A 23,145-nucleotide genomic window follows, 5' to 3' on the forward strand; every position below is an offset into this window, starting at 1 on the left:
TTGCATTGATTGGATCCTGATATTTTCAAATATATCCACCCCATCACCCAGGGGTGCTAAAAGTTGCTTATTCCGAGCCAAATGTTTGGGATAAGTGCTGCTAACTTTTCGCGAGGAAAAACTAGGGCTGAACAATAGCTATGATCAAACTTATCGATGTGTCCGAGCCGATATATCGACTCGATAGATTTTAACCTCCCCAGCCCTGGATTCCAGATGTCCGGCAACTCCGCGCAAACATCGATTACAGCTCGATAATTGGCCTATCGGTGTTTGTAAGAGCTGCCAGCCCGTCTAGACTTCAAATTTAAATTCTAAATTTAAATGTACTTTGATTTTGACACACACATTGTTTTTATATTGACTTGATATTAATCTTGCAATGAACAAACAGTATTATAAAATGCAACATTTTTGTTTGTGGGTTACAGGTTGCCGTCACAGCTAAATCCATCAATTGCAATGCTTTTCTGTGGGTTCTTTTTCTCGAAAAAACACACACTTATCGAACAAGAAACGCGTTGTCTTAAGAATTAACATTCAGATATATAAACATATACATATACATATAATTAGGTACAATTGTAATGCAACAACAAGTCGATAAAGTATTAAACATTCAAGTGCCGCGAGTGAGTGCTTCAACTGTTGGCAGATATTTTTGATTGCTTTTTGTTTTCTTTTCCATGAAGTGTGCTGTGTGGTTTGCCGCATGTCTCTTGTGTTTGTTTGCCTAATCAGTCTTTGCTATAAGCTGATTGTACATTTTAGATGCTGTTCTATGTTGGGTTTCGATGGCAAAACTAACATCCAACTGATTAATAGTAGTAATAATAGTACGCATAACTCGCTCGATGCATTCTAACAATGGGAAGACTACGTAGTTTGCATTTGTTGCATGTAATAATAGACATTCTTCTGCTGCCAGTCGATCTACGATTGCTGAAGTGGGAGTGGGAGTGGGAGTGTGTGGGATATGTGGGATAACACTTATCTAAATACATTCTAACGACACACACACACACACAAATACAAATATACATCAATTTCTGTCTAAAGTAATTGTCGATGGCTGCTGTTTACACTTCCTCTCGTTTGATCCGGCATCCTAGGGATCGATCTTGCCCAGCTCTACATCCTCTACGGTTGGAGGTGTCTGTGGTGGTGGCTCCTCCACATCTATGGAGTTCTCGCGCTCTGTTATCTCGGGCATCTTCAGGGAGAAACTGCTCAGCTTGCGCTCCGCGGAACCCAGGGAACTCTGCGAGTCTGCCTTGAGCAGCGTGGAGCGCCGCTCGTTGATCACTTTGAGGGAATCGTACATCTGATCATCGGCACTGTGCGTGCCCTTGGCCAACCCTCGCTCCATGGAGCGTGCATGGTAGACAGCGTCCTCCCCCTCACCAGCCCCTGCCCCCTTGGGCCTGTAGAACTGCCGCGAGCTGTTGCTGCGAAACAGTGGAGCAGCTGCCATCGCCTTGACCGTCTGTTGGCTCTGATTCTCCGCCTGCTCGCTGCGGGAGAGTGGCAGAAAGTCGGGGCGCACCTTCTTCGGTGGCAGGCTGCTTGTGTGTTCGTGCACCTCATCGTAGGACCTGTCCTCGGCCTGTTCGAGACTCTCCTCCGGCACGGCGGGCTCCATGCTCGACTGCCCCGACAGCTGACGCACAGGCGGCGGTGGCTCCGAGCACACAGACAATTGGCTGCTACAAGAGGAAAAGGGAAATATGAGCAGAGTTTCAATGGGTTCGTGTCTTTGCTCACCGAAAATCCTTTTCCACTGAAGGCGTGGCCGAGGGCCCGGAGCTGTAGCGCTTGGGTGAGCGCAAAATCGACTTGGGAACCACCTCCGGGCTGTGCAGATCCACTTGAACGCGCCGCGACTCAATGCTGGAGGTGCGACTGGCCACCGATGCACAGCGTGCCGTCCAGCGGCCACTGTACGAGGAGTCCGACATGGTGGAATTGCTGCTAGGAACACTCGGGGATCAGTAGGAGTTCCAAATCCCTGCTGTTAAATACTTACCGCCTGTGGCCTAGGGGACTGCGTCCCTCCTCTTGCTCGATGGGACGCTGTCGGGAGAGGACATGCCGCTTGGCCGTGTCCGAGCGTTTGTTCCGCTCGCTGCGCTTCTCCGCGCTGGAGATGGCGACACTCGCGGCGTGTCCATCAAAGGAGGAGGCCTGCCAGTACACTCGGCCCGCGGCTGGGGGCTGCAGCAGCGAACACTCTCGGGTGGCGCGTTGGATGAGGCTCGAGGAGTTGCTGATGATGCGCGTCGACGAGGAGGAGCTGGCTGCAACGGCGGCGGCTGATGGGCCTGGCCCTGGCCCTGGCCCTGCCCACGGGCCACGTCCCTGGCGCACTCTCCTCACGCTGCTGCTGGCCGACGCGGAGCAGGAGGGTTTCGCGTGTTGTCGGTGATGGTGATGATGATGCGAGTGGCGGTGGTTGTGGCGCCGATGTCGTTTCGTGTGCAGCAGCAGCAACGTGTCCAGCGGCAGTGTCATCAGTTGGTGGTGCAGTGAGAGCAAATTGGAGTGATTAGTGGCAGCGTTGTAGCTGTATTCAAGGAGATTGGCATGATCATGGGCGTGAGCGTGAGCGGTGGAGGCAGCGGCATGGATGGCGGACAAATCGGGCACTGATCCAGTGCAGGTGAGGCGACGCAACTGCGGCGAAAAGCGTGTGGATTGGCGACTGCCGTAGGCGATGGGGGCATGATGCAAAGAGAGAGAGGGAGAGGGGAGAGAGAGAGAGAGAGAGAGTGAAATGGGAAGAAGGATGGATTAGATTTGCCAATGGTTCCCGGATCTCGGATCAGTTCTCCCTATGAATGGTTTATGGCTCTAGCGCGCTGTCTCTCGACCTTGAATACCTGAGGGACTTGGAGAACTTCACCAGCTCTGCGGTCAGCGCTTCCCTATCGAAGGGCTGCTGCTGCTGATGCTGATGCTGCTGATGGTGCGGATGCGTGGCGGCGAGTATGGCTGCCTGTGGCTGCTGGTGTGGATCGCCCGGCGATGAGCGGAACACACCGAAATGCTGATCCCAACGCGTCGACTGGTACTGGGCACCTGCAGCAGAGCAAACAGAAGAGTAAAAGTCTCCCCTTGGGCAGTGTCCCAAATGCTCACCCATTCCGCGGCGCTGCGAGGCGGATGATCCCTGATTGCTTCGCGTTGGATTCTTGCTGCTGCCTCCTCCACCCGCACGCAGGCGTGCCGGCACCACCTTCGCCGCCGAGTCGCGTGCCTCGAAGGTCATCACGCAGGAGGCCACCACAATGAAGCCCCCGAAGCCCATCACAATGGGCCCCACATACGCAAAGTTGTTCAGGTGGAAGCCCTTCAGGTCGTTCTTCACGCGCACCGTCACATTGCCACGCAGCTCCGAGCCCATCGACAGGTGATCCGCGTAGTAGCCGAGGGTGGCCATGCCGGCGCCGAGCAGCATCAACGTGAGGCCCAGGATCAGGGCACGACAGGCATGCCACAAGCACTTGGAGGACATTTTGCCCCGAACCACCTGCACATTCCATGTGGCCCCGGAGGCGGGATGTGCGCGGCGTAGGTTGCCCAGGGAGTGCTTCCGCTTGACTGTGCCGCCGCCGGCGCGACGCGATGGCATTGCAGCGATGCTTCCTTACACCTCACAGCGGCTGCAGTTCATTAACGTGGGTCTCTAAAAGAATTGAAAGGGGATATAAACAGAAGGAGATAGGAAAAGATTGCAGCTACTTAATGATATTCTCCACCAGATTGGAGGCCTTACAGCATGAACAGCAAGTCTCAGATCTCTTGGATGATTTAATGGTTTCTTTGAGGGCTTTTCGGTTGAACTTGGCCAAAGAGAGGTCTTGGGAATTAACCAGAAATAGTCATACGAATATATGCCTATCCTTTCCCATCGATTGACATTCAATTTTTAGATTTATTAACTTAAATTCATATCAGAATGAAATCGTTTAGGTGTTGACCAAGATATGGCCACAAAAAGGGGAGAGGACAGAAATTTCGCACTTTGTTGAATCATACATCTTAGCAGGTGAATCTTTAACGTTTTGTGCCATTTTCTACTCAACAGATGAAAGATTTTGTTGCAAAAAATGATCGTGGATCTGTGGATCGTTGCGTGGGAGCACTTGTGGGCGGCCTGTAAGTATTTTGTTGCTGGATTCTCCCTGCCATTCTCTTACAGCTCTCAAGGCATCTCCACCTGTTGTCCGCCTGCCCAATAAGGTGTCAACTGAGATTTATGCACATTTAAGCAGAATTACATGCAAACAACTGCTGGAACAATTACAAATTGTGAAGAAAAGCGAGCACAATGAATGCCCGAATCTGAGCTGAGCTGCGAATAGCTGAAGCAGCAGCAAGAGGCAGAGGCAAGAGGCAGAGGCAGCGGCAGTCAACAACAACAGTTGAATGCGATGTGGATGGGACTTGAAGAATAGCGGACACTCCTTCAAGAGGCGCCACCACCAACGGAGACGCGTTCGCGGCCTGTGCCGCAATTAAAGCCAAACAAAACGCAAGCTCCCAGGAGGAGAGGCTGGGGCTGGGTGCCTGATAACAAGGCTTACAATGACGGGCCTGCCCGCGTTTTGTTCAGTGTCTCCTGAGTGCGGCTTGACACGTGAGCCCCAAGACGCAGGTTGATGCCTGCCGCTGCTGCTGCTGCTTAAATTTAGAACGTATTCTCATTGTGGGGCCACTTGTGGGTAGAAATGGGAGGAGGACAAGGAAATACTCTACTGATGGCTGCCCATCTAGAGTTATATTTACAACACTTTTCTATGCACTTATGGGCCATCATTAGAGGGATTCTGACAGCCTTTGGAGGTACCTTTGAGGCGTATTCAGGGGAATCGAATGAGATTTAACTGAGGGAATCGGTTGCAGAATATGCTATGACTTCGGATAAACTTTCACACTGCTTTGAGTTCATTTTTCAACCATGAACAGAGGAATTTTCGGAGTAATTTGATCAGATTTCACTTCACACTTTTGCCTGTACATTCCGAATGGATGTTCAGAGCAATTGAATGGGGAATCGGTTGGATGGATGGGATATCCAAAGGATATTTCACTGAGCAAATCACTTGAACAAGATGCTACCAAAACAGATTACACTTCAGACACTTCCAAATGCACTTAAAAACCATCAACAGAGGAATATTCACTTCAGCTGCAATCTTCAACCATTTAACAAAGGATTTTCACAGCGATGGCATGCGACTTTCCCCTCTCTACCTCTCTTCACCGGGTTTCAATGTCTTACTTGTTGGTTCTGCTTCCCCTTGAATAACTTCGGGCTGCTGCTGGCTGTGCTGCTGCTGCTGCTGAATGTCGATGCTGCTAAGGCTGCCGCTGCTGCTGCTTGTATTTGCTGTCGATGCGAGGATGTAGATGTAGAGCCTTTTGTGTGACCTAAAAGCACTGTGTGACTTTTTGGCTTCGCGTCTGTATGTATACTGGCAGCATCTGCACATATGTATGTATATTTTTGCAACTTTTCACCTGTACTCTCCACCCAATGGTCAGCCTCTGGAGTGCTTTATGTCTTCATGGGTGGCTGCCATTTCCTTGCCTACTGCGTGGGACACTTCAATTTCCGAATCTGAGGTTGATATTTAATTTTCACTCCTGAAGCGTTTTTCGCCGTTTTTCTCGATTGTGGCAGGACTGGAGCAACCTCCACGCGCGTCTGATAAGACGCTGCCACAACACCATGGACCGACCCGACCGAGCGACCGAGCAATCATCCCTCATGATATCGCCTCTCGATTCCCATAAATCTGAGGCTGCAAACTGGTCGAAATTGGCAGTGGGAATCCGCTACAGTGGACTTTGTTCCGCTCTACCAGTGGCTGCAGGTCCTGGGGGGTTGATTGCTCTATGGGGAGGTTTCTCTGTGGACTGGCATAACTGGCGCCTCCTGTTGTGAAATGGTTTGTACTTCGAGAGTGTTTATGGCATCCGTATGACAGTTGTATAATGCGCAGGTAACTGCTCTTATACTTTCGAACAGTTTCAATGTTTGACTTGTTATACTTTCAGTCCATCTGTTCTACGCTATACAGCATTCAAGAGGTGCACTGCTTTCAACGATTATCACAGCTTGGTTTTGCTATAAAATTATCTGCTTACACTGCTTTCATCCCATACTTATACACTGCTTGAGATAACTGCTTGCCTAAATCTATTTGCATTTCGGACTACTATTCCCCACAAGCAAAAAGGGGAAGAAGTTTCTCCACTCCGAAACTGTAACCAAAAAACAGGAGAAAAACTGAACGAAAGCAGGACATGCGCAAAGTCATGAATGGTGAATAGAGAGCAGAGCAGAAGCTCTTTGGTGGCCAAGTAAGGAACGACACGAAGTCAAAGGGACTCGGGGACTCTGTGTCTCGTGGACATCAACAACAATTTGACAAGAATTCCTGCCTCAAATCCGACAACGACGGACCATTCATAGGCGAAGTGTAACGGCGTGCTGACGTTGCTCCGTGCGTGCCGGATGTACCGAGGAATCCCAATCCCCACTGGCGGATATACGTGATGCAGTTGTTCGAAGCGAATCGTTACGTTCCCATATACCGTGCGTGTACAACGACAGAGTTTTCGGTCTTGTCTCGTCGCGCCTTGTCGCTGTGTGGCATGCAACATGAGCAGTAAGCAGCATGGCATGGGACTTTGGGCTTTAGATGAAGAATGCATGAGATGAGGCAAAGCCAAAAGGCCGTGCACCGCCAGTGATTGAGTCTCGTGCTCAATGCATTCCCTGACAATTGAGTGGCGCTTCCTTGATCCATACAACAGCCGCGTCGTGTGTGTCCCCAAAAGGGAAGTCTAAACCCAAATCGAATACCGGAAAGTGTTCTCCGTGTTCCGGCAAGTGGAAATCGAAAAAAACCGATGACTACATTTAGTTAACGATCGTTCCTAGAGCATGTATTAAGCATATATTAACTTAATCGGCTAATCAATAAGCAAAAGGGGAGAAAAGTTTCCAGAGAGAAGTTGCTCCTGTGTCCTCCTAAGTGAATTTATCAAGTTACGATATTTACGTGATTCCGACCCAACAAACAAATGGCAAAAGTGCGTGAGAGCCCCGAATTGTGAGGCAGATGAGCAGTAGGTGACCCCCAGTAGGTCGAGTGGCAGACCCCCCAGAGCGGCAGAGCAGCGTGAAACTCCCCAGTCCTCCAATGCAGTTGGCCAAATGTGCGTTAGTTAGTGCCGATTCCAAACGGGGATTACAGATTGCAAAATGCGTTTGAATGAACCAACGAAAAAAGCGCCTCCGAGAACAAAATCGAAGCAAGCCAAAGGAACAACAACCACAGGAGTAGCATCAGCCAGCCACTCGATCTCTGTGTCCTCGCGACCAATTGAATGCTCCGTGCGAAATCTGATCAGGCTGTTCATCCTAACCACAACGATCATGGGCAGTGGCAGGGCCAGCGGTAGCGTCAATCGCATCAAGGGAGTGGATTCCTATGGCTATGTCGAGCAGCTGGACGAGCTGCCCGCGAGAACCACACCCGCAGCAGCAGCAGCAGCAGGGGAAGGAGGAGGCACCACTGCCACGCCCTCGGCGGACCACTTGCTGTTGACCACATGGCGGGATAGTTACGGTAGGGAAAATTGCAAAATTATTACTTGGAAATCAGTCAGCCCCCCAACAAGGGGGCGGTGCCCATTATTACATATTATATAATTGCTTTTCAATGAAAGGCTTCAAAGACTTTTCACTCTTTGCATACTTGGAAACAATTATAAACATTATAAAACAAGAACAAAACAAACGAACTAAAACTGGGCCAGCAAAAGCGATCAATTAATTCACAAAATCAGAAAAATACAAAGTGAAAAATGAGCCTATGAGTCCATACAATAAATCAACCATTAAAGCTCATTTTATTCCAACTGCAATGTGGATAATGTTCCCTGTTTATCTCCCATGATTATCTCCACTAAGTGGAATTGGTTTTGCTTCCAAAAATAGGTTTCCTGATGCCCAGATTCTCCATATTTATTAGACACATTCAACCCGTTGCCTGGCCACTCCCTACATACAATATTTTGTGGGGAAACAAGAAATTAGCATAGACCCTTCAGACAGACACTCAACGAAACACATTCAGACTCACACCCTTTCAGCGCCCCCACAGAGGTTGTGTTGTGGGTGGCCATGTCATCAATTCTTAACTCTCCCTTTCCTCTCTCTTCGTTGGCAGCAGATTCGAATGAAATCGATAACTCCTATGCTGCCGCTGCCGCCGCTGCCGTTGCCGCTGGCGGTGCTGCTGGGACCAGCCTGGCCTCTGAGGCCGATGGCAATGTCGATGTGGAGCCCGATTACGTCATAGATGTGGGCCAGACATCGACGTTGGCCCCCAGCTCACAGACAGCCACAACGATCATCGAGCAGCGACTGCTGGGGCGCTCCCAGGATATGGAGTCACTGTCGCTGCAGGCGGACGGAACAGGCGCCACAGCAACGGCCAAGGGTCCGCTCTCCGAGGCACCCAGTCGAAAGAACTCACTCGGCAGGGACGATATGACATTCCAGCAGATTGGTAGCCAAAAGATAAATGCCTTAATGCCGGCCACTGCGGCGACAGTTGGCGGCAATGCGAGCACTGCGACACCCACAGAACCCGCGAGGAACCGAACCAACAACGTTCGCACTTCGGCGGTGAGGGTGGACGGTAACAGCAAGCACTCGCTGCCCAAGGGCCAGAAAACGGATGCGCCCATGCTCAACTACATCTTTGACACGTTCTCGGCAGCCAACAAGCACCACCATCACGATCAGAGGTAACTTGGGAGTGTGGAGTCTCTATTTTATGCTTTAACACGCACCTGTCGGTCTCGCCTCACAGATACGGGCCGCACTTCGAGGACGCACAGCGGCTGGGCCAGGCCACAAATTTGACCGTGCAAGCGGGGTCCACCATCCACTTGAACTGCAGGATTTCGCTGCTGCAGGATAAGACTGTAAGTGCAACTGGCAGGGTCATGTTGTAAAGTGTTTACCTGCATTATTTGCATTATTATTCGCAATTTTAGAGCTCAGCTTGAAACACTCGTGTAGTTTTCCCGCGGATTTATCGATAAGAAATGTGACCCTCAAAAATATACCTAAATATACCTTCTAATTTTCTAAATATACCGTAAAGGCTAGGTCATATACCTCGATTTTGATATTCTGCTTAATATTACCAGCTATTTAGAATTCTCAGCGCTAAGCTTATATTTTTATTCGATTCATTAATCATTTCTCCACAAGAGTGGCTAGTTTTCATGATTTCCTTTAATTGGATTGTTTACAAAACAAGGTTCAAGCTAAAACAAAAGAGGTGCATGAAACAGGCAAGAGTGATGACACAATCCATACAAAAAGAGCATCGATTACTTACATCGCTGGCATTACACCGACTAGCTATCATTATTTGAAAATTTGAAAACTACCAAAGAGGAGCTACCAAAATATTCCACCCACTCTACATCATTTAGGTCTCTTGGGTGCGACATAATACGCAGGACGAGGAAAACGCCCTGGATCTGCTGACAGTGGGCATGCACACATACACGGGTGATAAACGCTACAAAATGGAGTTCCAATATCCCAACAACTGGCGACTGAAGATAACAAATGTGAAGAAGGATGACGAGGCCATCTACGAGTGCCAGATCTCGACACATCCGCCCCGCCTCATACAAATTAACTTGCATGTGAATGGTAAGTAGCCATCAGGCGATAGATAAATTGCGAGGGAAGTCATTGAATTTCTTTGGCACAGCTCCCAAAGTGATGATAGTGGACGAGGTGGGGGATCCGCTGCAGGAGAAGTACTACGAGATTGACTCCACGCTCCAGCTGTCCTGTGTGGTGCGCAACGTGGCCATGAGCAGCTCCGTGGTGTACTGGAAGCACATCGACGATGTCCTCAACTACGACGTGACACGCGGTGGCGTGAGGTGAGTGGAAGGGCATAGAGGGGATGGCGAGTACTCTCAGCTAAGAATAATCCTCGATTGCAGCGTCAAAACCGAACTGATGGAGGATGGCGCCAACTCTACCCTCTCCATAGCGAAGATCAGCAAAACCGATTCGGGGAATTACACCTGCTCGATCAGCGAGTTCCAAAACTTTACCATTGTGGTGCACATTCTGAATGGTAAATCCCCCATGCTGGAGTGTGGATTCCATAAAACTAATTCCTTTCATTACTTCTTTGCAGGCGAAAGCTTTGCGGAGCTGCACCATGGCGGGGCAGGAGCTGTGCAGGCCACGTGGCAGCATCTGCTGGCACTGCACTTCCTAATGCTCATTCTGCTGGCCGCGAGTAGATTTAGGGCAGAGTTTAGGTAAGGTTCCCAGTTCTTTTTGTTAGGATAAGCGAGTGGGAGCGACACACACACTTTTTGTTGAGTAATTGTAAAGATTTTGAATTTGATTGAAGCCCCGGGGGCACGGCACAGGAGAGTTATTAGAAATAACTAAAAAAAAATAACAAAAATGAATAAGAAAAGTAAAGAAAACGCAGCCTAAGTTCAACTCCAACGCGATCGTCGTGTTTGCTGGCTATTATAGATATGTTTCTACGTCTATCATCAATTTGTACATGAGCAGGAGCACGCCTAGGATTAAGCTTAGTGTAAGGTAAGGTGGTACAAGAGGTACGCAGAGGCCAACGAATTTCCCTAGCAGAACGACACCAGTACGGTCTGGTCTGGCCTAGATCTAGTTGATACAGGAATGTAAAGCATTATGTCTAAGTCACCAGAGGAGCAGCAGCCTCAGCATCGGCATCAGCTGGGATTTGATAAGCAGAAGAACTCCTACGGGGACTATTCAATGTTGAACTAACTATAAAGTGCAATACATATTATATACATACACTCACACACGACAACAACATACACATACAAGCAAGCGATCGACTAAATGATATGTTAATAAATGAATACTCGTATGTACGCAATAATAAAGTGAACTATAATGAGTGCAAAGTGAATTCAGAGCTGTAACTTATTTGAATTTTGAATTTGATTACACCATAAAATATCGATCTATCGATTAAAGTGCATTCTTATTCAACCCATCGGTAGGAAATCAAAACAGCTGTTTTTTACAAGGAAAAATATGTAAGCAAAATTTACAACTTTGATTTGCGGGTGGCAAAGTCCATTATGGCCTGAATGAACTCGTCTCCCTGGAAACGATTAATGAGCTCCGTGCACTCAGCATCGTTTGCCTTCAGCAGGCTCGCCAGGAAGCCCTCTCTGATCAAACTTTTTCCCTCCTTCAAAGAAATCGGTGGCAAGGTGGAAAACTCCCGCAGCTTTGGCCAGACCACGGAGTCCAGCTCCTCGGTCTTGTAGACTCGCGACACAAAGTTAAAACTGTACGCCTCGGCAGACGATAGCTTCTCGTTGAGGAGTAGCATTTCCGAGGCCTTAGAACGACCAAGAATCCTGGGCAGCATATAGGAAGAGCCTCCTTCTGGTACGAGGCCCAGCTTCGTGAATGGAGCGTAAAAATATGCCTGAAATGGATAAGAGTTGGCTGTTTAGCAACGGTTATGGAAGTGTAAAGATCCGATTTACCTCCTCTGCACACCACGCGACATCGCTGAGGCCCACAATGGTGGCACCGATGCCAATCGCAGGACCATTGACCAGGCTAATCACAATCTTGTTGCAGTTTATAAAACCCAGCACCATATCTTTGAAAATCTTATTGGACTCTACGAGATAAGCTTGGATGTCGTCCGTTTGGCCACTTGGAGATAAGTTATTTCCGGCCGTGAAGAAGTCGCCCACGCCGGTAAACACAACTATGGTCACGTCCCCATCATCGTTCACTTCACCCAGCACGCGGGCCAGTTCCTGGTATGCCACACGATTTAGGCAGTTCTTCTTTTTGGGATTGTTGAATTTCACAAGCAGAAGCTTCTCCTGCTTCTGCACGAGCAGCTCCTGGTACCCTTGGTATGCTGCCATCTATCTTTGAGCTAAGAATCGCATTTATTGCGACCAAGTGGCTGATAAAGTCCAATTAAGCTTATTGTTGTTACGGCCATCGGATTACCCTATTGTGCGAGTGTGCGTGTGTATTGTTTAGATTATAGAGATGAACGATAGTATCGTTCTTAGGTATTTTTAAAGTCACTGTTCACGGCTGAAGGAAAATGTAAACACAAACAGGAACTGCCCGGTACTTGGCCTTTCCTATAAGAAATTCCAGTAGCCAAGCCAGTGGCTGGTTTCTTTTGCAACGTAAGTTAGCACCCAAATATTAATCATTTACGTAGAGTTCCAGTAATATATGACACTTTGTTTCGAAATCACAGATACGTGATCTTTTTATATCGGTCTGGCAGCACAAGAGTACCGCAAGACATTAGAAATTGTGGAGGGTGGTCTTATTACTTTTGCAATAAAATCATTAAACTTATAAGAAAACCAAATTGTTTAGAGTTTTGACTTGCGTTTTCCAAAATTCCTTATGACCTGTAAGAACTCCTCTGCATGAAAACGATTGATTAGCTCCTTGCACTCAGCCTCATGAGCTTTCACGAGGTTCTCCAGGAAGCCCTCTCTGACCAAACGTTTTCCCTCCTTCAGAGAAATCGGTGGCAAAGTGGAAAACTCACGCAGCTTTGGCCAGACCACGGAGTCCAGCTCCTCGGTCTTGTAGACTCGCGACACAAAGTTAAAACTGTACGCCTCGGCGGACGATAGCTTCTCGTTGAGGAGTAGCATTTCCGAGGCCTTAGAACGACCAAGAATCCTGGGCAGCATATAGGAAGAGCCTCCTTCTGGTACGAGGCCCAGCTTGCTGAAGGGTGTGAGAAAGTATGCCTGAAATGAACAGAAATAGGTTCAAGATCGAGCTAAGATTAACGGGTCAAGTTCAGACTTACCTCTTCGGCACACCAAGCGACATCGCTGAGCCCCACAACGGTGGCGCCGATGCCAATTGCCGGGCCATTAACCAGAGCGAAAACGATCTTCTTGCAGTTTACAAAGCTCTTCACCATGAATTTGAAAGTGACATTTGACTTTACGAGATATTCGGTGAGATTGTCGGCTTTGCCACTTTCTGATAAATCTTTCCCAGCCGTGAAGAAGTCGCCCACCCCGGTCAACACAACTATTGTCACATCGGCATCATTGTTTACTTCGCCCAGGACGCGGGCCAGCTCCTTGTAGGCCACGGGACTCAGGCAATTCTTCTTTTTGGGATTGTTGAACTTGACTATCAGAATTTTGTCCTGCTTCTCCACGAGCAGCTCTCGGTATCCTTGGTAGTTCATCTCTGTGGTGTTCTGTGTATGGCAGTGCTCTCGTTCAAGTGACTGACAAAGTCAGATTAATGCTGTGTTATCTCATGTTTACTGTTGTTTGTTTAAGCCTCCGTTATCTTATTAAACTACAAAAACAATTCCATTCGGTCTAAAAATAAATAAGGCGCCAAAGAGATGTCGATTTTTTCACTTCCAATTATTTTTATGGTCACAAGTCACGGACAAGAGAAGATGGGTACAGAAACCTGCTGGAGTTTAATATGGGGGTAGCTTAGATTTGCTTCACAGTCACGTCACTGTTGTCACCACATCGCATCTCTGACAGAATGAATCGCCTTGCATTGATCTGGCAACACTGGCAAGTACCGCTAAGCTTGAAAAAAAGATTGGATGTTTTATTTTGCGCTGTATGTACAAAATTCAATATTATTCGCTAATCTCATCGATGACGGGAACATTCGCCAGCTCGGAGCATTTGCGCTTCCACTGTGCGAGCTGTTCCCGCAGCACCTTCTCTTTGGCGGCGGCGCGCGTAAGCAGAATTTTGGCCTTTTGCAGCAGCTGCGTCTTCTTCAAGAGTTGTTCCTTGATGAATTTAAGTTCCGCGTTGGTGACGTCCTTAAAAGGTTTGAAAACCGCTAATTATAAACAAAAACGTACACGGTATAGTATTTTCGACTAACCTTGCTGCGTCCGCCGCATTGGCTGCACTTGGTCCGCTTTTGGAGCTCTTGCTGAAGACTGGAAATCTTCTGCAGGGACGCTGCATGCTGCTGCTGCAACTGCGCCACATCTGGTGATGGGGCCGAGGAGTCTGTTGAGCTGCGTGACTCGGTCGAACGTCTCCCGTCTTTGAGAAACTTGTTCTCAGATCGCAGCTTCTCCACCAGATTGCGCAGCGAGAGAATCGTGTGCTCTGCCGACTGGCCCTGTTGGGTGTTCAACTTGAGGCCGCTGCACTTGCATAGCTCCCGACGTGACTCATTCCGTGCCATTTCTTCCTTGAGCGCGATAATGTAACTGAAAAAGGATACATAAAAGATTCGCGATTAGTGATACCCTCCCTTGGACTCTTTTCAGGCTGTACTTACTCCTCCAAGTGCTTGATGCGCTTCTGCAGTCTATCGCTGCTGTCGTTCTGCCGAAGAACATCCGATTCCAGCTGAAGTTGGAGATTCCTTGCCTCCATCCGTATGTTCTGAGCCTCCACGCTCTGGAGGCGCTCTTGAAGTTTCTCCAGTTCGGTGGTGAGGGCGTTGCTGCCCCGCCCCTCCAGCTCCATGGCAATAATCTTGCGCTGCTGCAGCTCAATGCGGTTCTTCAAGGCCTCGATAAGCTCCAACTGGCTTCTATCGTAGAAGTCATGGTTATCCCTCGGCTGCGGATGATGCGCTGGGGAACTGCACTCGCTGCTGGGTCCCGTGTATGTCTCGGGACTCTCCGACGGAGAACAGGAGAACTTGTTCACGCCCACGTGCTGCAGATTGGGACACGAAGGAGTGCGGCAGCACTTGAGGGGATTATTCGCAGCAGTGGCTGGTACTCCGCGGGCCACTTTGGTCTCCAGCAGATGCTTATCCTTCTCCAGCCTGGCAATCGTGGTGCGTGCCGCCTGCAGCAGGGCCCGCGTCTTGTCCAGCGCCATCTCCGTTTCGTCCAGCTTGGCCTTGTACTTGTCGGCCTGCTGCTGCCAGCGCTTTTGCTTCTCCCAGAGACCCACCTCGTTGGCGGTCCGATTGCGCTTTGCTTCCAGCATCCTTTGCTGGCGCTGCAGTTGCTCGCGAGTTTCTTCTAGCTCCGTCTCCAGCTGCTGGATGCGCTTCTGCTGGTTCTCGTTCTTCACTCGAGCATTAAGCTCCGTTTTAATGGAGACCACGGGCCGCTTGAGCAGTTGTTGGCGCAGCGACTGGGTAAGTTCTCGGGCCTGCTTCTCGCGCTGTGTGACATTCGTCAGCTGTCGGCGCAGGGCCTCCATTTGCGTGTGGTAGATCTTGTTGGTGGCCTCTGTCCGATTGAGGTCAGCGGCCAGCTTGCCAATCTGCTCCTCCGAGTAGTTGGAAGTGTCATTGATGTACCTTTGCTGATCATCCTGTGGGATGGAAAGAGACTTTACATTGCTCTGCAGGATTCGATGCTAGCAAGTTACATACATGGAAGTTTTTCAGTGTATCCATTAAATCTTTTATATGCTTATCCTTCTCCTCCAGAAAGCCGCGTAGCTGATCAATTTCTGGACTTGGCTGAGCCTCCACGGACTTTTCGCGTTCCTGGCAATGTTTTAATCTGGAAAAAAGGATGAGGTTTAATATCTGATTGATCCCCTCGGCCATTACTCACTTCTCCTTTAATATTTCCACTTCCTCTTCTTTTGTTTTCAGGCTATTTTGGATGTATTCAAGCTTGTCCTTTAGCTCCTTGATCTGCTTGTGTAGAGTCGGCAGTTCCTTGAGCTCCTCAGTGTCCTGCTTCTCCTGCTCTTCTTCTGGCTCGTCGTCCAGTACTTCCACTACCTCCACGTCGTCTTCTTCGTCGATGACTTCCTCCTCCACTGCCCTCTCTGGAGAGCTGCTGTGCTCGAACATTTCTTCGATTTTCTCGTCCGTAAGGTCATGGATGGAAGGCTCTGCACTCTGCACGGAAGCTGCTGCTACCGCCACCGATTGGCTGGTGCTCTGCTCCAGCTTGGATCGCAGCTCCTGGATCTCTACGTCTTTTGTCTTAATGTTGAAGTTCAGATTGTTGACTGTGGCCTTGAGGGATTCGATTTCGGCTGTCTGCTTGCTGACCAGCTGCTGGCTCTGTTCTCGCTCTGTCTGTAGTAGATTCTGGCACTTCTGAATGGACTGATCCTTTTCCATGAGGAGAGTGTGGAAGGAAAGTATGGTCTTCTCCACCACACCGCTGTGAGGACTCTCGGACTCGCGGCTCTCCGCCCGAGATGCCTCCAATTGCTTTCGCAGCAGCTCGCAGCGTTCGTTTGCCTCCAGCAGTCTGTGTGGGAGGACGGGAGAAAAGGTGAGTAAATGGGGAAGAAATGTAAAATAATCCATTACTTACGACGCTTGCATTTGCTGCAGATCCTCATGAGAGCCCCTCCTACTCTCCGCTGCTGTCTGGACCGATTGATTCTGCTGGCTGCGTATGTCATTTGTCTGGACTGCTGTCGCCAGCAGCTTCACAGACTCCTCCGTTTGAGTGGACGTGTCAGAGTGAGGATGGCGTCTGCAGGGCGAGCCAATAGGCGAGGATTGCCTGTCTATCAGCTGTGCTGCTCGTCGCATGGCTGGAACAGGAGGCATAGGTGCCTCCGTACTGGCTGCTGGCACCGTCTCCTCCGTATTGGTTGCAGCATCCACTGTGGCGCAGCGAGTCGTTTCTCCAGGGTCCTGCACGCCAAACAGAGCCTGTATGGTCTGCCAGTGCTCCGAATCCGTGGCCTGGCGCACTCTCAGCTCAGACAGTTCCCGCTGCAGCTCCTCCAGCTTCGTTTGCAGGCTCTCGCAACGCTGTTCTAGGAGTCTCGATTGAGTTTCAGACTTGATAAGTTTGATTAGCTGCTGGGAGCTATCCTCGTGTGGCGTTAGCTTCGATTGCACTGCCTCAAGTACCTCTCGGATAACGGCCGAGTGGTCCTCCTTCTGCTGCTGCTGGTGCTCCTCCAAACGACGCTGGAACTTATGGTAGGCGAACACAAAGTTGGTGAGGAAGATCAATGGTGTAAATTTGGCATATTTCTCTTTCAGTGCAAACAGCGAATGCTGTAGGAATCTGCAAGAAGAAAGGTTTAGTCTGTAATTTCATACTAAAGAAAATGCTGATGGTTTCTACTTTTGTTTGATGTCACTATTGCTGCGCTCTTGCTGGAAGTCTTGTTGTGCCTGCGCCATCGAACGCTCAGTGGCTGCCAGCTGCGATTGTAGACTGTCCGCCTTTAGCTGGATTTGCTCACGCTCTGCCTCCAAGCGGGAGACCTCTGCTTTGACTGTAGAAGAGACAGATGAGAACAAACTCGAAGAGGATAATGAGAATGCCTCCCACTTACCACTATCTAAATCTCTTTGGACTTTGGCCAGCATTAGCTTCTCATTGGAGCTGCTCTGCAGATCGGCCACCAAATGCCGCAGACTGATGTGATTGTCGGTGATGTCATTGAGAAGCTTTTGCTGCGAATGTATCTGTCCATTGGCCACGGACAGGAGTCCTTCCAGCTGCTTTGTCTCTCGCTGCAGTTCCGCTTGCTTGCCGCGCCAGGCGGACAGTTCCTGCCGCTGCTCTTCGTACTCCTTGGCTGTCACGTAGTCCAGTTGATAGTTGTCTTTAATTATGCCATACTCTGTGCAGATGTCTGGCAGCTTCAGTTCTCCCAGCAGCTGCTCCGTGGCCTGGCCCAGCTGCATGCACAAAATGGCATTCCGTTGCTCCAGCTGCTGGTGCTCCTCGGCTGTGTACAAGTGCCGGCGATGCACATCATCTAACTCAGCCCGTGAGGCGGATAATTCGGCCTGTGCTTGCTCCAGTTGCCGCAGCAGCTTGGACTTATCTTCAATGAAGCGCAGCTCTTGCCTCCGGGATTCGGTGAGTAATTGATCATATTCCTGTCGCATATAACCATAGGAACTGCTATTCTTCTCCAGCTGCAGCTCCAAGCTGAGCAGTTGCTCATGCAGCTGCTGATTGTGGTTCAGCAGTTGGTTGCCATCGGCGGACATGTGGAGGCGCAGCTCTTCGTAATGCTTTCGCAGCAGGGAAAGTTCCAGCAGCTGCTCTGACTGGGGAGCAGCCTCTTCGTGATCCGTGATTATGGGACGTTTTAGTCCAATGGTTGCTTCTGTGGGTGTGCTGGGACGCGTGGCAGTGTCGATAGCTGGCAGTGCCTGCTCATGCTCCTCCCGATGCTCCTCTTCGGGCATCTCTGGGACATCGCATAAACTTTGCACAGAGGAAAGCTCTCCCGTCTCCGATTCGCTGCCATTTTGCTGCAGCAGCAACTCGCGCAGTGCCTCCTCGCGTGCCTTTAGCTCCAAAAGCTGACCCTGGAGACGTTGGGGCGTGGATGCGCCACTGGGCAGAGCTTCAATGAGGCGTCGCAGCAGCTCCGAATCGATGGTAATGTGCTCCGAAGTAGCTGCCAAGGAAACGCATTGAAGTGGAGAAAATTAAACAGAGATCCGAGCTCTTACCATCATATTCGCGCAGCTTCTCCAGGATCTCGTACATGCCCATGCGCAGCGTTTCGTTTTCGGCCAAGACCTCATCGTATCTGCTCTGCATCTCCGTGCTGGCTGCACCGTCTCCCTGTCCGCGTCGTGGCGATTTCTCCAGGGGTGTACTCGAGGGCACTTCCCCCACCTCACTGGGCTGTGGCAGGGAATCATCCAGCGCAGGTGGCTCGCCGCGATGAAGCTCCAATAGCTTTCGCCTGAAAGGACACACAAGTGAGAAGGAATAATCAAAGAACTCGAACCTCCGCACTAACCTTAGCTCGCTCTTTTCCAGCTTCAGCTGCAGGCGCAGCTCCTCTGAGGTGCGCAGCTTCAGCATCAGTCTCTCGATCTGCTTGTCCTTGTTGCGCTGCTTGGAGCGCGTATTCTTGGCCAGAATCACCACGTCCTCGGGGATCTTCATTCTGCGACGCAACAGTTCGTTCTCCTGCACCACTTCGTTAAGGGAATTGAGCTCTTGGACATAGGTTCGCAGCTGCTTTTCGCGCTCCGCCAGTTTCTGTTCGAGGCCCGAGCAGCGACGCAAGGCCGGCACAAGGCCATCCTCGCCACGCTTGTACGATTCGAGGGCACTCAGGGCATGCATTGCCTGCTTGGACTTCACCACATTGTCTTGCTCGGAGGCGTCTAGCATCTCGGCGAGCTGTTGGCTACGGGCTTGCGTTACAGCGAGGCGTTCCTCGATCATCTTGCAGCAGGCACGCGGCTGTTCGGGATTCTGGGAGCGCTCTCGCTCTGCGGTAAGCTGCTTCATCACCTTCGTGGAACTAATCATTTCCTCAGCCATGGACTTGATCTTTGCTTCTAGCTTTTCAATGTGCTTCTCGCGGGTCTCGAGTATCTACAGGACAAAGAATATAATCGTAAATGCAAAGAGAAAGCGATGTACTTACATTTCGCAGCTTCATTTGCTCCTCATCCTGCTTGCTGTGGCTGATCTTTGGGCTGGCAAGGAGTGTGTTTCTGCCCGTGGCCAGCTGCTTCGTCAGCCGCTCCACCTCTTTATCTTTTTCCTGCAAAAGTTTCTTCCAGCTGAGGCACTTGCTTTCGAACTTGTCCAGGAACTGACGCATCTCCACTTCATGCTTCTCGCGATCCAATTCGAGGAAGGTGACGTTGCCCTCGAGTCGTGTGATCTCCAGGCACTGCTTTTGCTCCTTTTCCTTGAGGGACTTGCGCTCCTGCTCCACCTCTGTGATGTCTTCGCTTAGCTGCAGTAGATTGGCCTTAATGTTCTGCAGCTCTCGCTCCTGGACAGCAATCGTTTTGGATTGGCTAATATTCTGGTTCTGGAGAGTCTGTAAGGAACGAGAGTTTGAGCATTCACTGATTGTTTTTTTCACCCTTCACTCCACTAACCTCAATCTCTTTTAGCAGCCGCTTGATGTGCTTGTTCTTGGTGTCGATGTTCTGCAGCAGCGTACTCTGTTTGTCCAGCTCGGAAAGCGGATCGGAGGAGTCCTTGTCGCTGGCCTCCGCATGCTGTGCAGCTTCCCTGAGACGCAGCTCTAGCTGCCTGATCTCCTCCCCCAACTGCGATGACAAATGGTTAAACTTTTCTTGCAAAAAATCCTTGGACTGAGCCTGAATTCTTACCTCCTTTGTCTTATTTTTCAGGCCATCGCGTTCATCCTCCAGCCTCTGCAGCATTCGCTTGAGCTTTTCGTTCTCGCCCTGGAGGCATCCGCCAGTGGCACCGCCCTGTTCCAGTCGCTGTGCCTGAGCCGCCTGCTCGCCCTTGTACTCCAGCACGGCCAGCGTCAGCTCTAGTGTCTTGCGTAAGGACTTTCTGGGCAGCTCGTCGAGCGTCTCGGCCAGCTCTAGCAGCGTCTCGTACAGCTCTTGCTTCTGGCGCGCCGTAAAGTCGCGGAACTTGCGCACAGATACAGTCTCCGGTATGTCCATGCTGCTGCTGGCTCATGGCCTCGCGCTTTGGCCGCTCTTCTCGTTCTGAAGTTCACAATTTTCGCTGATTTCACGGGCTACTATTGCTCTCTACCGAAAGCGCTGCTGCTTGTTTGTAATTTTCTCGGTTGCCAGGTGACAGGTGAGTCAAAACAAACGCCGCTCGCAAAGGGGGTTGACTCACACTAGTCCTTGCTCCGGAAACGGGGTTGCTGCTGCTGCTGCTGCTGCCTGTTAAATGACCCACCGTTTGTTTTTGCTGGCATTTTGTTTTGCTACCTGCGTTCGGTGGCGTTGCGTTGCGCTGCGCTGTGTCCACGTTTCCTGACAGGATAATTGCCCAAAAGAGGCGAATGCGCTCGCTCTGTGTGGATCCTCCACGTACTCCTTCCACCATTGATTCGTGGAAGGAGTGGATTGCTGCTCCTCCATAAACAAAATGGCAATCGGTAACCAGGAAAGTGTTAATTGGCAAAGTGTCAAACTACAACAAAGGGGGAACAGGCTCTGAAATTGAAAAGCCATTTCAAAGTTTTGCTGTTTCTGCTGGCAGCTACAGCTCCTCCTCCTCCATCCACCTCTTTTGGACAGCTCGTTGAAGGCCTTGGCTGCCAGGCCTCCCAATTTTTGTCAGAAATGTACGTACATTTGTAAGAATAATTGAAACTAATGGCAAACGACTTTGGTTACCCTCCCATTTGTGGAATCTCCGTGTATTCTCGCTGTGAACGACTGCAGTTGTCAGCCGCAGCGCCCGAATAATTGAAATGATATTTCAAATGGCCAATTACCAGTTTTGGCTCTTTATTTAAACTGAATGAAACCCCCAGTCCCGAAATGCCCTTCCTGTTGCACTAAAATAATTGAAATTCTATTTTTCAGGCACACAAATTAGGGTCACCAGCCCTTTGGTTCTTGGCATCCATTTGGAGCAGCATTAACTCGTAGGTAACGAGTGTGGCCATCATCTGGAGAGAAGTTATGGTCACAATTAAATGGAATTGTCAAGCAATCATGCCCAAAACATACCCCAAAGAGACTCTTGCGTGTGAGGTAGAACAAGCGATAGCCCGAGAGTCCAACGAACTCTGCGGTTAATTGACTGACAAACCGCTGCACCTCCTGTGTCCAATGAGTGCTGGGCACCAGATACAGCGTGCGAAGTGGCAGCAGCGAGGCATCGTGTATCTTGGAGGCGGACATAAAGACAAGGCTAGTGCGTGCCAGCAGGAAGAGCAGCGAGTACCAGAAGTACACATAATTAATGGGATGACGGAGCTTGCTGCAGCATCAAAAAGGAGATCAAGAAGGGTATAAACTCTAAGTGTTAACAGTAAGACTCACGTGAAGATGGCCAGTGCTTGATTGCAAATGACATAGACATTGTTTGCACAGGACACAAACACAATGCTGGACATTCTGGCATCCACGAGACTTGCCAGCTCACAGAGACGTATGTGATCTCGGCGTATATCGTACCACAAAGCATCCGGAACTTGCTGAAATCCCAAGCTACATAAAAAAAGATGCGGGAAAAAGTATACTCGATTATCTTACACGATCTGTTAATGCCGAAATCCGATCTGCAAACTGCTGAAACCGCTGCGCCAGACCAATGCTCGTTAGCACAATGAAAATGTCCATAAAGTTCCACAGAAAAGTAAAGGCTACATTTAGCCACTGTCATTGAAGAAAGACAACAATTAATAGAGAAAACAATTAATATTATCAAAAGAAAAGCACGTACAAAGCCATAGAAAATAGAGAACATGTTGTGTGGCAGCAGCTCAAAGATGTCAGAGAATTCCTTCTCCACATAGGAGCCAAACGACACACGCGAGTGATTCGTTTGACAGTGAAAAATGTGCATGTAGCTGTAGTAACCAGAGGCATAGTACAGCACGTGATCCGCTGGAAAGGAAAGGCATAATGAATGAGGTATGAACTAGAGCAGAACTCACCCACTGCCATGGAACCCACGACACAGCCAATGAGGCGTAGCTTGGATCGAAGGCTGTGCTTGCACGGAGCATAGGGAGGAAACTGCATCAGAATGTCCAAAGAACTCCAGGGCAGAATGAGCTTGGACCAGGAGCGAGCAAAGCCAATAAAGTTCAACCAGTTGACGATGCCCACAATCAAGAAAACCAAATTCACTGCAACGGAACACACAATAAGAGAATTTATGGTGAGGATTTCCACTGGCTTACTCATATTCTTGGCATTCAGACCCGTTTTAAACAGAATGTTTGCCTCCATTAGTGTTTTGATGCCTCCCAGCAGCAAGAACAATCCGGTGAAGCACATTCCAATGCTTCGCAGGCGGAACTTTACATCCTGTGGATCCCGACTGAGAACATTCGAAAGGGGCATGATGCCAAACACTTGGGCAACACAGAGATCTATAAACAGATAAAGAAATAAAGACCACTGACAGTGCAGAAGGACTGCATTACTTACATGGCCTGATTGCTCGATAGAAGGTATCCAACTCCTTGAATTCTATGCCTCCTTTGGCACAGCGCCATCTCATGGCCAGGACAGTGCGTTGCTTTTGCCGTCGCACCTTTAGGCGCTTCAGGATGCCAACCGCTGCCGCTGACATCTTGCTCAAGTCTGAACAGCAGCTAATCCAAGAGCTGTGTCTCATAATTATTGTTTACGGATACAGCTCCCAGATGCGGACATGC

General features: G+C 49.6%; 6 protein-coding genes across 8 annotated transcripts; 1 reads left to right on the forward strand and 5 right to left on the reverse strand.

Annotated features, from left to right (window-relative positions):
- Positions 1–549: 549 nt before the first annotated feature.
- LOC117894187 lies at positions 550–9,122 on the reverse strand. 3 transcript variants are annotated; one of them, XM_034801102.1, is made up of 7 exons: positions 9,049–9,122; positions 8,875–8,994; positions 3,139–3,685; positions 2,880–3,078; positions 2,027–2,380; positions 1,765–1,968; positions 550–1,706 (listed from the first exon to the last, which is right to left on the reverse strand). In XM_034801102.1, exons 3-7 carry the CDS (start codon positions 3,629–3,631, stop codon positions 1,109–1,111), a joined length of 1,848 nt encoding a protein of 615 aa, XP_034656993.1. In that variant the 5' UTR covers positions 3,632–3,685; positions 8,875–8,994; positions 9,049–9,122; the 3' UTR covers positions 550–1,108. The 3 variants fall into 3 exon arrangements, with proteins under 3 accessions (XP_034656993.1, XP_034656991.1, XP_034656992.1); XM_034801100.1 differs by having other exon boundaries at positions 2,027–2,701; XM_034801101.1 differs by lacking the exons at positions 8,875–8,994; positions 9,049–9,122 and adding an exon at positions 5,285–5,712 and having other exon boundaries at positions 2,027–2,701.
- Positions 6,467–11,033, forward strand: LOC117894189. The gene is made up of 7 exons (XM_034801103.1): positions 6,467–7,643; positions 8,250–8,829; positions 8,895–9,009; positions 9,529–9,754; positions 9,816–9,993; positions 10,057–10,193; positions 10,257–11,033. Exons 1-7 carry the CDS (start codon positions 7,277–7,279, stop codon positions 10,385–10,387), a joined length of 1,734 nt encoding a protein of 577 aa, XP_034656994.1. The 5' UTR covers positions 6,467–7,276; the 3' UTR covers positions 10,388–11,033.
- A 50-nt stretch (positions 11,034–11,083) lies between these two features.
- On the reverse strand, positions 11,084–12,114 carry LOC117894198 (enoyl-CoA delta isomerase 2, mitochondrial-like). Its single transcript, XM_034801113.1, has 2 exons — positions 11,626–12,114; positions 11,084–11,564 (listed from the first exon to the last, which is right to left on the reverse strand). The coding sequence occupies exons 1-2, from the start codon at positions 12,019–12,021 to the stop codon at positions 11,175–11,177; spliced, it is 786 nt and encodes a 261-aa protein (XP_034657004.1). The 5' UTR covers positions 12,022–12,114; the 3' UTR covers positions 11,084–11,174.
- Positions 12,115–12,422: 308 nt separating this feature from the next.
- On the reverse strand, positions 12,423–13,393 carry LOC117894199 (enoyl-CoA delta isomerase 2, mitochondrial-like). Its single transcript, XM_034801114.1, has 2 exons — positions 12,945–13,393; positions 12,423–12,882 (listed from the first exon to the last, which is right to left on the reverse strand). The coding sequence occupies exons 1-2, from the start codon at positions 13,335–13,337 to the stop codon at positions 12,493–12,495; spliced, it is 783 nt and encodes a 260-aa protein (XP_034657005.1). The 5' UTR covers positions 13,338–13,393; the 3' UTR covers positions 12,423–12,492.
- Positions 13,394–13,722: 329 nt separating this feature from the next.
- On the reverse strand, positions 13,723–20,586 carry LOC117894180 (centrosomal protein cep290). The gene is made up of 13 exons (XM_034801086.1): positions 20,147–20,586; positions 19,910–20,083; positions 19,444–19,848; positions 18,805–19,391; positions 18,509–18,747; positions 17,371–18,453; positions 17,157–17,310; positions 16,386–17,096; positions 15,666–16,319; positions 15,479–15,611; positions 14,420–15,417; positions 14,012–14,348; positions 13,723–13,946 (listed from the first exon to the last, which is right to left on the reverse strand). The coding sequence occupies exons 1-13, from the start codon at positions 20,453–20,455 to the stop codon at positions 13,755–13,757; spliced, it is 5,976 nt and encodes a 1,991-aa protein (XP_034656977.1). The 5' UTR covers positions 20,456–20,586; the 3' UTR covers positions 13,723–13,754.
- Positions 20,587–21,333: 747 nt separating this feature from the next.
- On the reverse strand, positions 21,334–23,135 carry LOC117893545 (gustatory receptor for sugar taste 61a). The gene is made up of 8 exons (XM_034800196.1): positions 22,916–23,135; positions 22,666–22,857; positions 22,417–22,611; positions 22,203–22,366; positions 22,013–22,135; positions 21,800–21,954; positions 21,485–21,737; positions 21,334–21,423 (listed from the first exon to the last, which is right to left on the reverse strand). The coding sequence occupies exons 1-8, from the start codon at positions 23,103–23,105 to the stop codon at positions 21,334–21,336; spliced, it is 1,362 nt and encodes a 453-aa protein (XP_034656087.1). The 5' UTR covers positions 23,106–23,135.
- Between the last annotated feature and the right edge of the window lie 10 nt (positions 23,136–23,145).

This window comes from Drosophila subobscura, chromosome J (genome assembly GCF_008121235.1).
Source record: "Drosophila subobscura isolate 14011-0131.10 chromosome J, UCBerk_Dsub_1.0, whole genome shotgun sequence".
NCBI classification, from domain to species: Eukaryota; Metazoa; Arthropoda; class Insecta; order Diptera; family Drosophilidae; genus Drosophila; species Drosophila subobscura.

Bases quoted from the DNA above. Each gene is read 5' to 3' on its own strand.
- LOC117894187 (XM_034801100.1), bottom strand. From the start codon at position 3,631: ATGCCATCGCGTCGCGCCGGCGGCGGCACAGTCAAGCGGAAGCACTCC. The intron at 1,969-2,026 runs GTAAGTATTTAA...TGTTCCTAGCAG, and splicing joins AGTCCCCTAGGCCACAGGCG to CAATTCCACCATGTCGGACT. The intron at 1,707-1,764 runs GTGAGCAAAGAC...TTCCTCTTGTAG, and splicing joins TCAGTGGAAAAGGATTTTCG to CAGCCAATTGTCTGTGTGCT.
- LOC117894189 (XM_034801103.1), top strand. From the start codon at position 7,277: ATGCGTTTGAATGAACCAACGAAAAAAGCGCCTCCGAGAACAAAATCG. The intron at 9,755-9,815 runs GTAAGTAGCCAT...TCTTTGGCACAG, and splicing joins AATTAACTTGCATGTGAATG to CTCCCAAAGTGATGATAGTG. The intron at 10,194-10,256 runs GTAAATCCCCCA...ACTTCTTTGCAG, and splicing joins TGTGGTGCACATTCTGAATG to GCGAAAGCTTTGCGGAGCTG.
- LOC117894198 (XM_034801113.1), bottom strand. From the start codon at position 12,021: ATGGCAGCATACCAAGGGTACCAGGAGCTGCTCGTGCAGAAGCAGGAG. The intron at 11,565-11,625 runs GTAAATCGGATC...TATCCATTTCAG, and splicing joins TCGCGTGGTGTGCAGAGGAG to GCATATTTTTACGCTCCATT.
- LOC117894199 (XM_034801114.1), bottom strand. From the start codon at position 13,337: ATGAACTACCAAGGATACCGAGAGCTGCTCGTGGAGAAGCAGGACAAA. The intron at 12,883-12,944 runs GTAAGTCTGAAC...TGTTCATTTCAG, and splicing joins TCGCTTGGTGTGCCGAAGAG to GCATACTTTCTCACACCCTT.
- LOC117894180 (XM_034801086.1), bottom strand. From the start codon at position 20,455: ATGGACATACCGGAGACTGTATCTGTGCGCAAGTTCCGCGACTTTACG. The intron at 18,454-18,508 runs GTAAGAGCTCGG...TTTCCTTGGCAG, and splicing joins GAAGCTGCGCGAATATGATG to CTACTTCGGAGCACATTACC. The intron at 17,311-17,370 runs GTAAGTGGGAGG...TCTCTTCTACAG, and splicing joins CCAAAGAGATTTAGATAGTG to TCAAAGCAGAGGTCTCCCGC.
- LOC117893545 (XM_034800196.1), bottom strand. From the start codon at position 23,105: ATGAGACACAGCTCTTGGATTAGCTGCTGTTCAGACTTGAGCAAGATG. The intron at 22,612-22,665 runs GTAAGCCAGTGG...GTTCCGTTGCAG, and splicing joins TCTGAATGCCAAGAATATGA to TGAATTTGGTTTTCTTGATT. The intron at 21,738-21,799 runs GTGAGTCTTACT...TTGATGCTGCAG, and splicing joins CAAGCACTGGCCATCTTCAC to CAAGCTCCGTCATCCCATTA.